This window comes from Eubalaena glacialis, chromosome 11, assembly GCF_028564815.1.
Source record: "Eubalaena glacialis isolate mEubGla1 chromosome 11, mEubGla1.1.hap2.+ XY, whole genome shotgun sequence".
Taxonomy (NCBI): domain Eukaryota; kingdom Metazoa; phylum Chordata; class Mammalia; order Artiodactyla; family Balaenidae; genus Eubalaena; species Eubalaena glacialis.
The window spans coordinates 69,152,713-69,165,252 of NC_083726.1; the positions used below are offsets into that span (position 1 = coordinate 69,152,713).

At 39.7% G+C, this 12,540-nt stretch overlaps 1 protein-coding gene across 3 annotated transcripts in view; it reads right to left on the reverse strand.

Annotated features, from left to right (window-relative positions):
• The window catches only part of ANO6 (anoctamin 6), a 224,993-nt gene that overhangs the window by 77,287 nt on the left and 135,166 nt on the right, over positions 1-12,540 (reverse strand). For all 3 annotated transcript variants that reach the window (XM_061206584.1, XM_061206583.1, XM_061206585.1), the window contains 5 exons: positions 12,259-12,324; positions 11,168-11,455; positions 10,830-10,943; positions 7,798-7,913; positions 2,062-2,196 (listed from right to left, as the gene is read on the reverse strand). In XM_061206584.1, the coding sequence (XP_061062567.1) occupies positions 2,062-2,196; positions 7,798-7,913; positions 10,830-10,943; positions 11,168-11,455; positions 12,259-12,324 (719 nt within the window). The remainder of the gene's footprint in view (positions 1-2,061; positions 2,197-7,797; positions 7,914-10,829; positions 10,944-11,167; positions 11,456-12,258; positions 12,325-12,540) is intronic.

Genomic DNA, 12,540 nt, shown 5'->3' on the forward strand with positions numbered 1-12,540 from the left:
ATTCAGCTCAATATTAAAGAAACAAACACCCCAATCCAAAAATGGGCAGAAGACCTAAATAGACATTTCTCCAAAGAAGACATACAGATGGCCAAGAAGCACATGAAAAGATGCTCAACATCACTAATTATTAGAGAAATGCAAATCAAAACTACAATGAGGTATCACCTCACACCAATTAGAATGGGCATCATCAGAAAATCTACAAACAACAAATGCTGGAGAGGGTGTGGAGAAAAGGGAACCCTCTTGCACTGTTGGTGGGAATGTAAATTGATACAGCCACTATGGAGAACAATATGGAGGTTCCTTAAAAAACTAAAAATAGAATTACCATATGACCCAGCAACCCCACTACTGGGCATATACCCAGAGAAAACCGTAATTCAAAAAGACACATGCACCCGAATGTTCATTGCAGCACTATTTACAATAGCCAGGTCATGGAAGCAACCTAAATGCCCATCAACAGACGAATGGATAAAGAAGTTGTGGTACATATATACAATGGAATATTACTCAGCCATAAAAAGGAACGAAATTGAGTCATTTGTTGAGACGTGGATGAATCTAGAGACTGTCATACAGAGTGAAGTAAGTCAGAAAGAGAAAAACAAATATTGTATATTAACGCATGTATGTGGAACCTAGAAAAATGGTACAGATGAGCCAGTTTGCAGGGCAGAAGTTGAGACACAGATGTAGAGAACAGACATATGGACACCAAGAGGGGAAAACTGCGGTGGGGTGGGGATAGTGGTGTGCTGAATTGGGCGATTGGGATTGACATGTATACACAGATGTGTATAAAATGGATGACTAATAAGAACCTGCAGTATAAACAAACAAACAAAACAACTAATACTAAACTTTCATTGGGTTATTTGTATGGAAATATGTTAATATAAATGTTTCAGACATTACATGAAATTTCTAAAAATCTTATATGTTCTGGTATAATGTTATAAGTCATAATCCTAGTTATTACTTTAAAATGTATATCTCAGAAATAACTAATTTTCTTGTCAACTGCATTATTATGAACTTTCATCAAATCTTTAACCGTGGTCATTTTTAAGTCTTTTGTCATTTACAGACAGTTCTGGGTGTACTCTGATGCTTTTGTAAATATGTTCCTATAAAAGGGTTTCATCTTCAGGAAATTCATGGAAAAGACTCTGACAAGTACAGGTTTCTGGTACCTGACTGTACTGCTGAACTGAATGAATAAGCATTTTCAGAACTCTAATGAAAAACTGATGAGCTCATAAAAGTGCTAACAAAAGATCAAGATGAAAAAAAAAAAATTAATTACATGGGACTGAGTGAACTGATGAGGATGAGTATAATTTTTGTGACTTTCTGGTTGAATTTAAAAAAAGAAAAAATCCCACAAGAACTCAGAGGCAAAGAATATACAAATCAATTTTCACTGCAAAGTAAAGGAGCTGTTGCAGTGGAGGATTACTGGACTGAATGTCAATATTATGACATAGTATGAGTGTGTTTCATGTTTGGTAATTGCAATCATTGTTGCTTTTGTTGTGGTCATCCATGTACAATGCTTGGTGTCAGTCTATTTATCTCTTGTAAAAATAAAATACAGTGTGTGTGAAGAAAAAAAAAAAAAAAAAAAAAAAAGAAGTCATTTCTAAAGACATAAAAACACCAATTTTACCAGTTTTGCCATTGAAACCCTGAAGCAATCAGAGCTGCTCCTGGCCCACATCTGTGGGGCTGAGTGAAGCATTCCTCTGGGGGCCAGAAGTTCAAAGTCGATCCTCCCTCCAGACCTCATTTCTTTTTCAAACAAAGTATTGTCTTAAAATACTGGCGTGTTTCCTAACGGTAATATTCCTGTCAGAGGCTGGGCTGCGTTATCTAAGAAAAATTTTCTTCCATTTCACTTACTTATTATGCTCAGGACAAAAGGGTTATATCATCTAAAGCAGTAAGTGTTCTGCGATGAGTCTTCTTTTACTAAAACAGTCTAAGTCCCTGAAAATAATTTTATGTCTAATCAACTTTTCAGCACGGTAACAAGGAATAGAGAGAGGTTACCTCCATGTACAGTTATTCTGATTAAAATATCCGTAGAGAAAGCAAGCCACTCCCACAACTGCTGCCAGGAGAAGCATCTGAGTGTAATAGCCCAGCCAGGCAAAATAGATCCCAATCTTCTCTCCATAGTATTTCCTGAAGAAAGACAGAAGTTATTTTCAGAAGAGACATATGATCACTCTGCAGCTTTATCCTAATATTAATTTCTGATTCTAAATAAAGGGGGCTTTAAAATTAAACCTCTGACTCAATTCCCACTTAAAAACATATCCATTTTCATAGCAGGCCCCAAATTCTACTGTGAAACAAGAGGTATTTTACGTATCATGGAAGTACTGATCACGGGGTAACCTGCTGAAGAGAAGTAAATTAGAATACAGCAAAGGAGGGGAAAATGCTGAATATGGAGCAGATAGAGAATATTATCATCACTCTTTGTAAAGACTGGCAGATTTGATAAATACCCCCAGATTGTTCTTAACATGCATGAAACGAACACGAACAATTTGCTCAGTTACCTGTTTTTGCTTTATCTCGGGAACTTCCTTGGAGCAAATGTAATGTAAATCACAAATAATAAGAAAATGCTGATAATAATAATAACTAGGAGTGGAATGGCTCTCTGACCAAAATATTTATAAAACTCGTGAGAATGGGAGAGGGCAGGACGGATATGACTGAGGAATCTATTGTCCTGTACTCTTTGTATGTAGCACTTCTATTTTTCCTACGTTTTAAAAACTCTTCAATGTTTTTAAATTAATCTGGGGTAAATGGAAGAGGCCAGGTGGGCAAGATAAGAAAGGAGGCAGGGCATGAAGCAGGGCCAGATCGCTCCTGAAAGGGAGACAAATACACACAGGCAGAGACAAAGGGTTTAGGGGTGAGGAGAAAGCAATGAGACACTTGTTTAGGTGACTCTTGCTGATACTTTTCCTCAACTCACTTTTCACTTCTGGCTCAGTAGTGGTTGGTAAAACCTGTAGGTTTACTTAGCTCTGAGGCCTCTATGAGGCTTCTGGCTCAGTTTGGAGCCGGGCTGAGCTCTAGTAGGCTTAGCCTAGCGGGGACTCAGCCCTGAGAAACAGCCTGGAGTCCTAGAAGACTTCACACAGGAACATCCCTGGGCTGGACCAGCACTCACAGGGCAGCTGTGAGAAGAGCTCCCTGGTCATAGGCCTCGGTGTGGGTCACATCCATGGGGAGAAGGAAGGGCTGAGACCGATGTGGAATCAGGAGCCAGGAGGAACACAGTGTGTCTGTTCTCATGAGACTGGGGCTTTGTGGTCTGGCTCATGGATGACAGGTAAATGGCAGGCTCAGGATGGTGTTTGGGAGAGAAAACCCTGGCAGTGGCTTTGAGACGTCTTGGGCTCTTTGCTGGTAGGCTTTCTGAATATGTTCTTATCAATCATGTGCCCTGGAAATACCACATTTAAAACTGGAAAGAATGTTAGAAGTCGCCTGCTCCAACTGCCCAATAGTAAAAATATCCTGTTACATTTGGAGAGCTGGTCAGGCAGTCTTTGCTTGGATATTTACAGTGACAGGGGGTTCATTACTTCCGAAGGTACCCCCGTCACACTGCAGGCAAGAAGGTCAGAAAGAATTTTTAAAATCTTAAACAGAAAGCCTGCCTCCTGGTTCTTGCTGAAAGGCTGGGGAAAATGAGGAGCCCTTCAAATGTGATATTCTCTGATTATTCTCTCTCTCTGACCCAAACATCCCAATTCTTAACACCAATTTCTAAAACTTCAGCTTTTATTTTTTTAATCAAAGTTATACCTATACATTGATTAAAGAGTCAAACACTTCTATTGCTAGAACACTGATTATAAAAAGCAGCAGTCCCCAACTTCTCCCATGTCCTGGCCAGAAGCGAGCACTTTCGGCTCTTACAGCTGATTCCTGGAATATTTACCTCCGTCTCTCTAAATAATACACCTGTAGTGCAGTTTATTGACTTTTCAGTTTTATGTATCACCTACTGATGCTCTGCTTTGGAAGATGAGGATTAAGCTCTCTTTCAATCCCCGTCTCATCTACACACCCACACCTCCACTCCTCCATCCTCTCGACATAGTTACAATATAATTTTGATTAGAGCAATATCCTTGCTTTATAAATATTAAGACTCTGTAAAGACTGTTCACAGCTGCATCAAGTCATCTGCTATGCTTATTTTCTCTCCTGCCCAATATTTTGTTTTCTCTGGAATTAATAATTGTCTTGGTGGTTCATTGCTTAGTTTTCTGTGTACTTATCAACGATTCAACCCCAGACTTTCCTTTAATGTGTAACTTTCTCACTACTTTCTAACACATGAGGTAGCCTATCAATTTCACGTCCTTGACTCAATCTCTTCAGAGCTCCTGCCACCTGGATTAATGACTTCCTAGTCCTGCCACAGAGCTATCACCTGGGATCGCCCTGTCCCTCTCTCGGGTTGGGAATCCCCGTTTACCAAATCCACGTCTTTCTCTTTCTTGGTGGAGTACCTCCTCCATTACTTTGCACATTTAAATTGTGAAAATTCCTCACACCTAATGAACAGTTTGGCCATACTGCATTTGGACCGTGAGTTAAAAAAAGCATCTTCCTCAGAAATATGAAATTATTGCTCTCTTTTCTTGTATGTTGCCGTCTTGTTGTTGAGAAATTCAACGCTATTATGAGTCTTGCTCCTTCACATGAAACCTGTTTTTCTTTCTGGAGGCTCGTAGGATCTTCTGTCTGTCTGCAGTATTTGAGAGGTCACGTTGCAGTGGCTTGATGGCTCCATGTTCATTCTCCGGGCTGGGCTCTGAGTACTGTCTGTCCATCCAGAGACTCAGGGCGCTCAGTTCTTCAATACAGTTCTACAGGTACTTGTCATGAAATATTTATCTGATGTCCGCCTTACATTTTCTCTGTCCTTATTTTTAGCATTCCTATTATTTGTTCATTGCACATCCTGGACTGATTTTTAAATTTTTATCTTTTCCCCCATTTTCCCGCTATTCCTTTATATTTTTGCTCTGTGTTCTGCACAATTACTTCAACTTCATTTTTTAACACTGCTGTTGGGGTTTTTTTCTGTTCTGTTCATTTTTAATTCCTAAGAGCTGCATTTTATTCTCAGAATAATCCTTTCTTTCTTTCTTTTTTAAAAAATAGAATCCTGTCCTTGTACTGTGGATACCACATCTTAGCACTCAGAGAGAGTGTTGAGGGAAACTTTGCTTTTTTTTTCCAGGGCAAAGTCTGTTTCCTCCAGGTTGTTCTTTCTGGTTTGTTTGGTTTGCTGTTTGGGAAAGAGTTCATTTTCCCTCTGCTAACCCCTGGGAACCAGCAATGAAGGTTTAACAGCCTGAGCGCTCAAGGGGTTACTAATTGGAAGCAACAAAGGGAATATGTGGACCAGGGACAGGGAATAGTTAAATGTATTTTAGCAAAAGATACTTAAAATCATGGGGAAATTGTTTTCTTTACAGAACCCCTGCTCCCAAACAAAAACCCATAAGGAATGATTAAAAAGCCATCAAACCTATCACCCTGCCATCACATGCTATAGGTTTAACATAAAACGAAAATAATGGAAGGGAACCCTCATATAAATATCAACTTCAAATACTGACATGTGTACAAACATCCTCTTTCAAAATTTTATTCTACAGGATAACTCGAGTTAATGAGAGAAAGTGCCTCTTCATAATTCTGATCCAGCTAATAAATGAAGGAAGAAATCAGAGTACGACCAAATGAAATACGCAACATTCATTAATGGCTGCTATCGTCATGAGAGAGATAGCTGGACACTATGTACCTTTTGACAGAAGTACAAAACTCACACAAGTATTCTTGCACAAAGTCGAACCTCAATCAGATCAAGCTTTTAGATGAGGATCAAATGACTTAACTAAAGCAAATACATAGGACAGCGAAACAAGTCTAACACCACAGGGGAGAATGAAATCAGCCAAACAGAAAATAGAGAAGCCCCTCAACAACTGCAAGGAAAACAAGAAGGAAACGGGAAAATTATAGATTAGAAGCCACTTGAGAGATATATTAGTTGCAACATCTGGACCTTGTTTGGATCCTGATTACAACCAAAAAACTGTTAAAAAAACATATTTTTGTGATAATCAGGAAAACGTGAATACTGATTATTTCATGACTTTAAACAAAAGGAGTATGCTGGTTGTATTTAAGAGACCTTGTCATTTTACTAATGAAATGTTCCACTTTTGGACTTTTCTTCAAAATGACCCAGTAGGAGATAGAGATAAACAAGAAATAACAGTGACTAGGAGTTTATAATGTTTGGAGCAGGGTGACAGACATAGTAGGCAGACTTGCTGTACTATTCTCTCTGCTTTTGTATATGTTTGAAATTTCCCTTAATAAAATGTAAAACAAAACGAAAATTCTTCAGTGTTTTAAAACTCTCACTTTTAAGGTTAAGAGGCTTTCCCCAAGTTCAGGTGGACGGGCACTGAGATTTCATAGAAAGAACAGGCACCTGGCTCCAGGGCCACCGGGGGCTGCCTTGACCCTCCTCTTCTCCTCACCCTCCACATCCAACCCATAACCATGCCCTGTCAACCCGAATCCCCAAACGCTTCTACATCTGCTCCCATGATCTCTCATCTGGCTCATGCTACTAGCCTCCGACCGGCTCGTCCTGCTTCCTGTGCCCCCTGTAACCCATTCTCTACACTATCTTTGCAAAATGTAAGCGAGATAAAATTACTCGAATGCTTAAAATATTACAACAGCTTCTCACTGCACTTGTCTACACTCCTTTCCATGCTCCGGATACCCTTCTAACCTTGTGTCTCATCTTTCTCTTTCTCCATAGCACTGGTTTTCACAATTTCCTCAAACTTGCCAAGTGTTTTTGTGCCTCGGGGCCACTGTACCAGCTGCCTCTCTTACTAGAATGACTTTTTCCAGATCCTCAAAGTACTGGCTCCTTTTCGCTAGACAAATCTCAGCTCACATGCCACCCACTCAAAGATAACTTTCTAGACTCACTTCATTCCACCCCTCCCCATCTCATCACTGTGCTATTTTCTTCATTTCAATCAGAAATTTTGTTCACTTATTTGCTTATTTTTATTTGTTTAGTTGTTCTTGATCTATCTCTCTCCAGTAGCCTTGCCCAAACAACATAAGCTTCTGGGAAGTAGCCGACATTGGTGCTTTCAGAACACAAATGCTGAACTAGACATTATATTCATATGCTGACGGAAATGGTACCTAACAGCAGATACAGGAAAGCAGTGAAAATTGGTATCTCTTATCATACAATTTAAGCTAAATCTAATATTTACTCCTGTTTAATGAAGAATTTGGTGGGTATTTGGTCCCAGTTCCTTGGAGGTAACCTCAAATGCCTTGGAATTTCCCAAGATAGGAATGACTTTGTTATTCATGGTGGACCCTAGATGGTTTGTGCTAATGAGATGACTCAGGATGGAGACTGGCCATGCCAGAAAGACCAACCATGTGATTGGAGCCATGTGATATTGCAGGACCAACAGGAGAAGAAGGGGCTGGAGATTGAGCCATGTGGGCAATGACTTGATCAATCATGCCTAGGTAATGAAGCCTCAATAAAAACTCTGGGCAATGAAGCTCAGGGCTGCAGGTGAATTCCACTGGTTAGCAGTACTCTTGGAGGACGGTCATATTTAGAAGCCAAGAGGGGAACCCTGAGCCCTTCTCATTGGAGTGCTCGCTACAACTCACCTGATAAGATCCAAGGGCTGCTTTTTGTATATGCTTCGAGGATGAGCCCATTCCCTGTACAGAAGGTAGCGTTCATTGGGGCAGCTGAGGTCCTCTGATGGACTGCTGAAGTTGCACTGGGAAGCAGAAGCAAACAAATGAACATCACAATCACCATGTGTTCTGTTGATTAAACGTGGTACTAACACTTCACAGTCATTTGTAAATAAGGGGTCCTTATTTGCTGGAAGGGATGAAAATACCATGTAATTTTTCGTAATTCTCAACCAGGGGTAATACTAACCCCTGGAGGACCATTTGCGAATGTGGGTGGAAAGGAATGCTTGGTTGTTAGAATCCTGGGGACCACCACCGGTACTTGGTGAGAGCCCTGAAGATGCTTAATGTCCTGTAAATGGGCCAGTCCTAAACAGTGAAAAAACTGGGCTGCTTAAGGGCCCGAACTGCTACAGTGGAGGAACACCTGAGGGTCCAGCCCCTCCTTGGACACCTGGGGAAACCAGGGCCTTGGCTGGTTAGTGGCAGGGTCAATTCTAAAACCCAGGCTTTTTGCCCCGCAATTCAGTAGTTATTCTGTGACCACACATAGAATATAAACAACAAAAAAGCCTGACATGATGTTATACATTTAGCTTGTTCAAGAAACCAAACTTCTTGCTTCTGCTTAAATTCAACCTGACTCACTTTCCTTCCACCTGTACTAGAACCAGAAACACCTGCTCCGCCACTTTCTCATTGGATGACCTCCTGAGAGTCAGTTAGCCTCTCCGTCCATCAATTTCCTCATCAATAAAATGGGGATCATAATAGCAGCTACCTCATAGAGCTGTTAAGAGGATCCATTAATCCATGTCAATGTTACAATACTCCCTGGCATATAATAAGTACTATGCATCTGTCAGCTATTTTCATAATTACTGACAGATGTTATTATCAACCAGAAAAGTATTAGTGTTAAAGCCTTAACATGGGTCCTGACCTCCTCTTACTTCCTTTCCAAATACCACACAAGATCATTCCTTAGCCTGGACACAGGACTAGTGCAGTTATAAGAGGCTTCAGGGGAAAAGAACTGGGGTAGATGTCAACTGAATATTATAGGACCTTGGCATCCCATATTAATAATCATGATGGCTATTTGCAAGTGTCCCCAAAGTTCATGTCATGCTCTCATTGCTGATTTTGCCAGGGCACAAATATAAAGCACGTGGCCTGTAGGGCTGGACTGCTGTGTTGGGTCTCTTAGCCAGGATGCTCAGCTTCTGCTTCTCCACCCAGCTCGCTGTTCTCTATTTCTGCATGTGTATGAAGAAGCTATTTATTGTCCTAGTTTTATTATCTTATACAGTACATTTCAATATTGTCTTTATCTACAAATACATGTATTACACAGTAGCAATTATCAGTCTCAGTCTTTGCTTTCTTTGGTCTTAGAGATTCAGATAAATTGACAGCGAATATAACAGAGTAACAGTGCAATATAATATAGTATTTTATTTCAATGACAGAATTTATTTTAAAAGCTTAGATATAATATCCTTGCATTTATGGAATCATTAAGGGTCTAAAGCAGCCACATTTTAAAAATTTCATGTCATGAGTGATGTTACCAGCTAGAGAAGTGCTCCTGAATTTGAGGAGTTGCTGTCATCTCAGTACATAGTCCTTAAAAAAGGTCAACGCTCTGCTGTATCGCCATCGTGACAAGAACCCTGACAAGACGCCTGTTTAAAAGCCCTGTGATATTCCAGGGCACAGTTTGAAAATGGTATTTCAGAGGGGAAAAAGCCTGTATTACAGAAAATGATAAATGAAATGGTCTAACGTGTATTTTTCTTACAAAGAACCAATACTTTTCTGGTTGATAATAATATCTGTCAGTAATTATGAAAATAGCTAACAGATATATAGTACTTATTATATGCCAGGAAGTGTTCTAACATTGACGTGGATTAATTGATCCTCATAACCAGGGGTATCCAACCCCTGAGCCACGGACTGGTATCAGTCTATGGCCTGTTAGGAACCTGGCCACACAGCAGGAGGTGAGCGGCCAGCGAGCGAGGGAAGCTTCACCTGTATTTACAGCTGGTCGCCATCGCTCGCATTACCGCCTCCTGTCAGATCAGCGGCGGCATTAGATTCTCACAGGTGTGCAAACCCTACCGTGAACTGCGCATGCGAGGGATCTAGGATGCGTGCTCCTTATGAGAATCTAATGCCTGATGATCGGAGGTGGAGCTGAGGCAGTGACGCTAGCACTGGGGAGCGGCTGCAAATACAGATTATCATTAGCAGAGAGGTTTGACTGCACAGAGACCATAATAAATCAATTGCTTGCAGACTCATATCAATCAAAACCCTATCAGTGAGTGGCAAGTGAAAACAAGCTCAGGGCTCCCACTGATTCTGCATTATGATGAGTTGTATAATTATTTTATTATGTATTACAATGTAATAATAATAGAAATAAAGTGCACAGTAAATGTAACGTGCTTGAATCATCCCTAAACCATCCCCGCCCCCCCAATCCGTGTAAATATTGTCTTCCATGAAACCGGTCCCTGGTGCCAAAAAGGTTGGGGACCGCTACTCATAACAACTCTATGAGGTAGGTACCATTATTACCCCCATTTTATTGTTGAGGAAATTGACGAACAGAGAGGCTAAATGACTTTCACAAGATCATCCAGCTAGAACGTGGCACAGCAGGTAGTTCAGCCTGAGTCTATGCTTTTAACTGCTAATCTACACACTCCACACATTAACTATGGGTAAGCTACTGTTCATTCCTTTGTTCATTCATTCATTGATTGACTCATTCATTCACTCATTTAAACTGAGGGGCTTCCCTGTGCCTGGGATTCAGCATTAAACAATACAACATGGTTCCCGCCCTAAATGAGCTTGTAGTCTTGCAATACACTGTCTTCATTTTACCAAGGAAGAAACAAGGTCAAGAAGTTAGCCCTTCCCTACTAACACTGGAGTACACATTAGATATTTTATTTCATTTTTGCTGTTTGACTTACATCATGGAGAGGGAAAGCTGCCTTGTAGATCCCAGAGCTTACGAGTTTGTTAATCCCAAACTTTTTAACGTTGTCCCTTACTTGATACTTGATCCGAGAAAGAATGAAGTAAACCTAAAAAGATTCCAAAATAGAGTGTGTGTTTTATACAGTGTAACTAACCAATCATTGTTTACTATCCTAACAGGAATCTGTAGGCATATTTCTTTTCTTTTCTTTCTTTTTTTTGGGGGGCAGCTTTTAAAAACCAAACCAAACCAGCCAAACTAAACCACTAATCATCCAACAGCAGGTTCTAAATCACCCAAAGACAGCAGCTAAATTGGGTTTAGACTTACAATGCGGCTTCTGGTGGCTGGATTGAAGAATGTGTCTCTATCTTGAATGTAAAAGTCATTCATGCGGTTCTTCTCAAACGGGGCAGTGAAAAACTCTTGCTCTGGCTTGATGATACTTTCATCTACTTGGAGGACTTTGGTAAACCAGTTGAAATTATCGAAGGCTGAGGACCGGGTTTTCAGATCATTGGGTTTCAGAGGCAATTTGATGTGCATTATCTCAGCATATGTACATAGCACTTCCCATGGGGCATGCACTTTTACAAATACAAGCTTGTCATCCAAAAGCTATATTGGAAGAATGAAAACACAAACCAGAAAACCAAACCAACTATTTTCACAGTTTTAAAACACAGATTTTTTTTTTTATGTTGTATAGTTCTTTCATAAAATTACCAATGTTTTAGATGAAAAAAAGCAAATGTATTAATTTTTAGTCCAAATTAGTAACTAAACATAAAAACACTAAACTAGTCACTGCAGTGTTATTGTAATAACAATTTTTTAAATTTCTTAAACCTAGAAGAAGACTGTTTAACTTATTATATATCTGTTCAATGTCATGTTACATGGCCATTAAAAAGAATTTAAAAGAATTATATTTATTGATATAGAAATGCATTTACTATATAATAAAGGGAAAAAAGCAAATTTAAAAATTGTGAAATAATAATTTTCCTTTCTGGAAGGGAAAAAAATGTATATATCTGAGCAAAAAAATGTTTAGAAGAACTGTAAGATTATTTATGGATAATTAAGGTACAGATTCCACTATTCCTACATTTTCTATTTTTTTTTTTTTTTTGGTAAACTATTGTTTGTATAATGAAAAAAATCTTCAAAAAGGTTCTTGAATAAATACATTTATATGGATTTATTATTACATTCTTTGGCTATTAAGAAAGATCTGCTGGCTTTTATGAGAAACAAATGTACATTCTATAATGCAGAATTTGATCGACTCCCTTCCCAGCTTACAGCTAAGGTATGGCTGGGGTTACACGTATCGAATGCCATCCCAGCATCCCGAGTGACATGGGGGTTCCCAGCAGCAATGGGCAGCCAGCGGCTGGGAAGGGTCTGACACTTACCGATCTGGTTGCTTCTAGCTGCAGGCCGTCACAGATGAGGTTAGATTCATATGCTCGTCTTTTCCTCTGTCAAAAGAAATTGGAAAATACGTTAGGCCTTCAGTTTTACCAAGGGAACAAAAAGTTGTTTGTTTGTTTTTTTATAAAAAAATAAACAACAAACCAATTTGAACCCGATGAAGAGACACATTTGCTCAAAAGAGCACAGAAGCAATGAAGGTGTTCTGGCTATTGGTGACTTGTGGGTTTGGATTCCTCAGATGGAATGCTGTGGAGAATAAC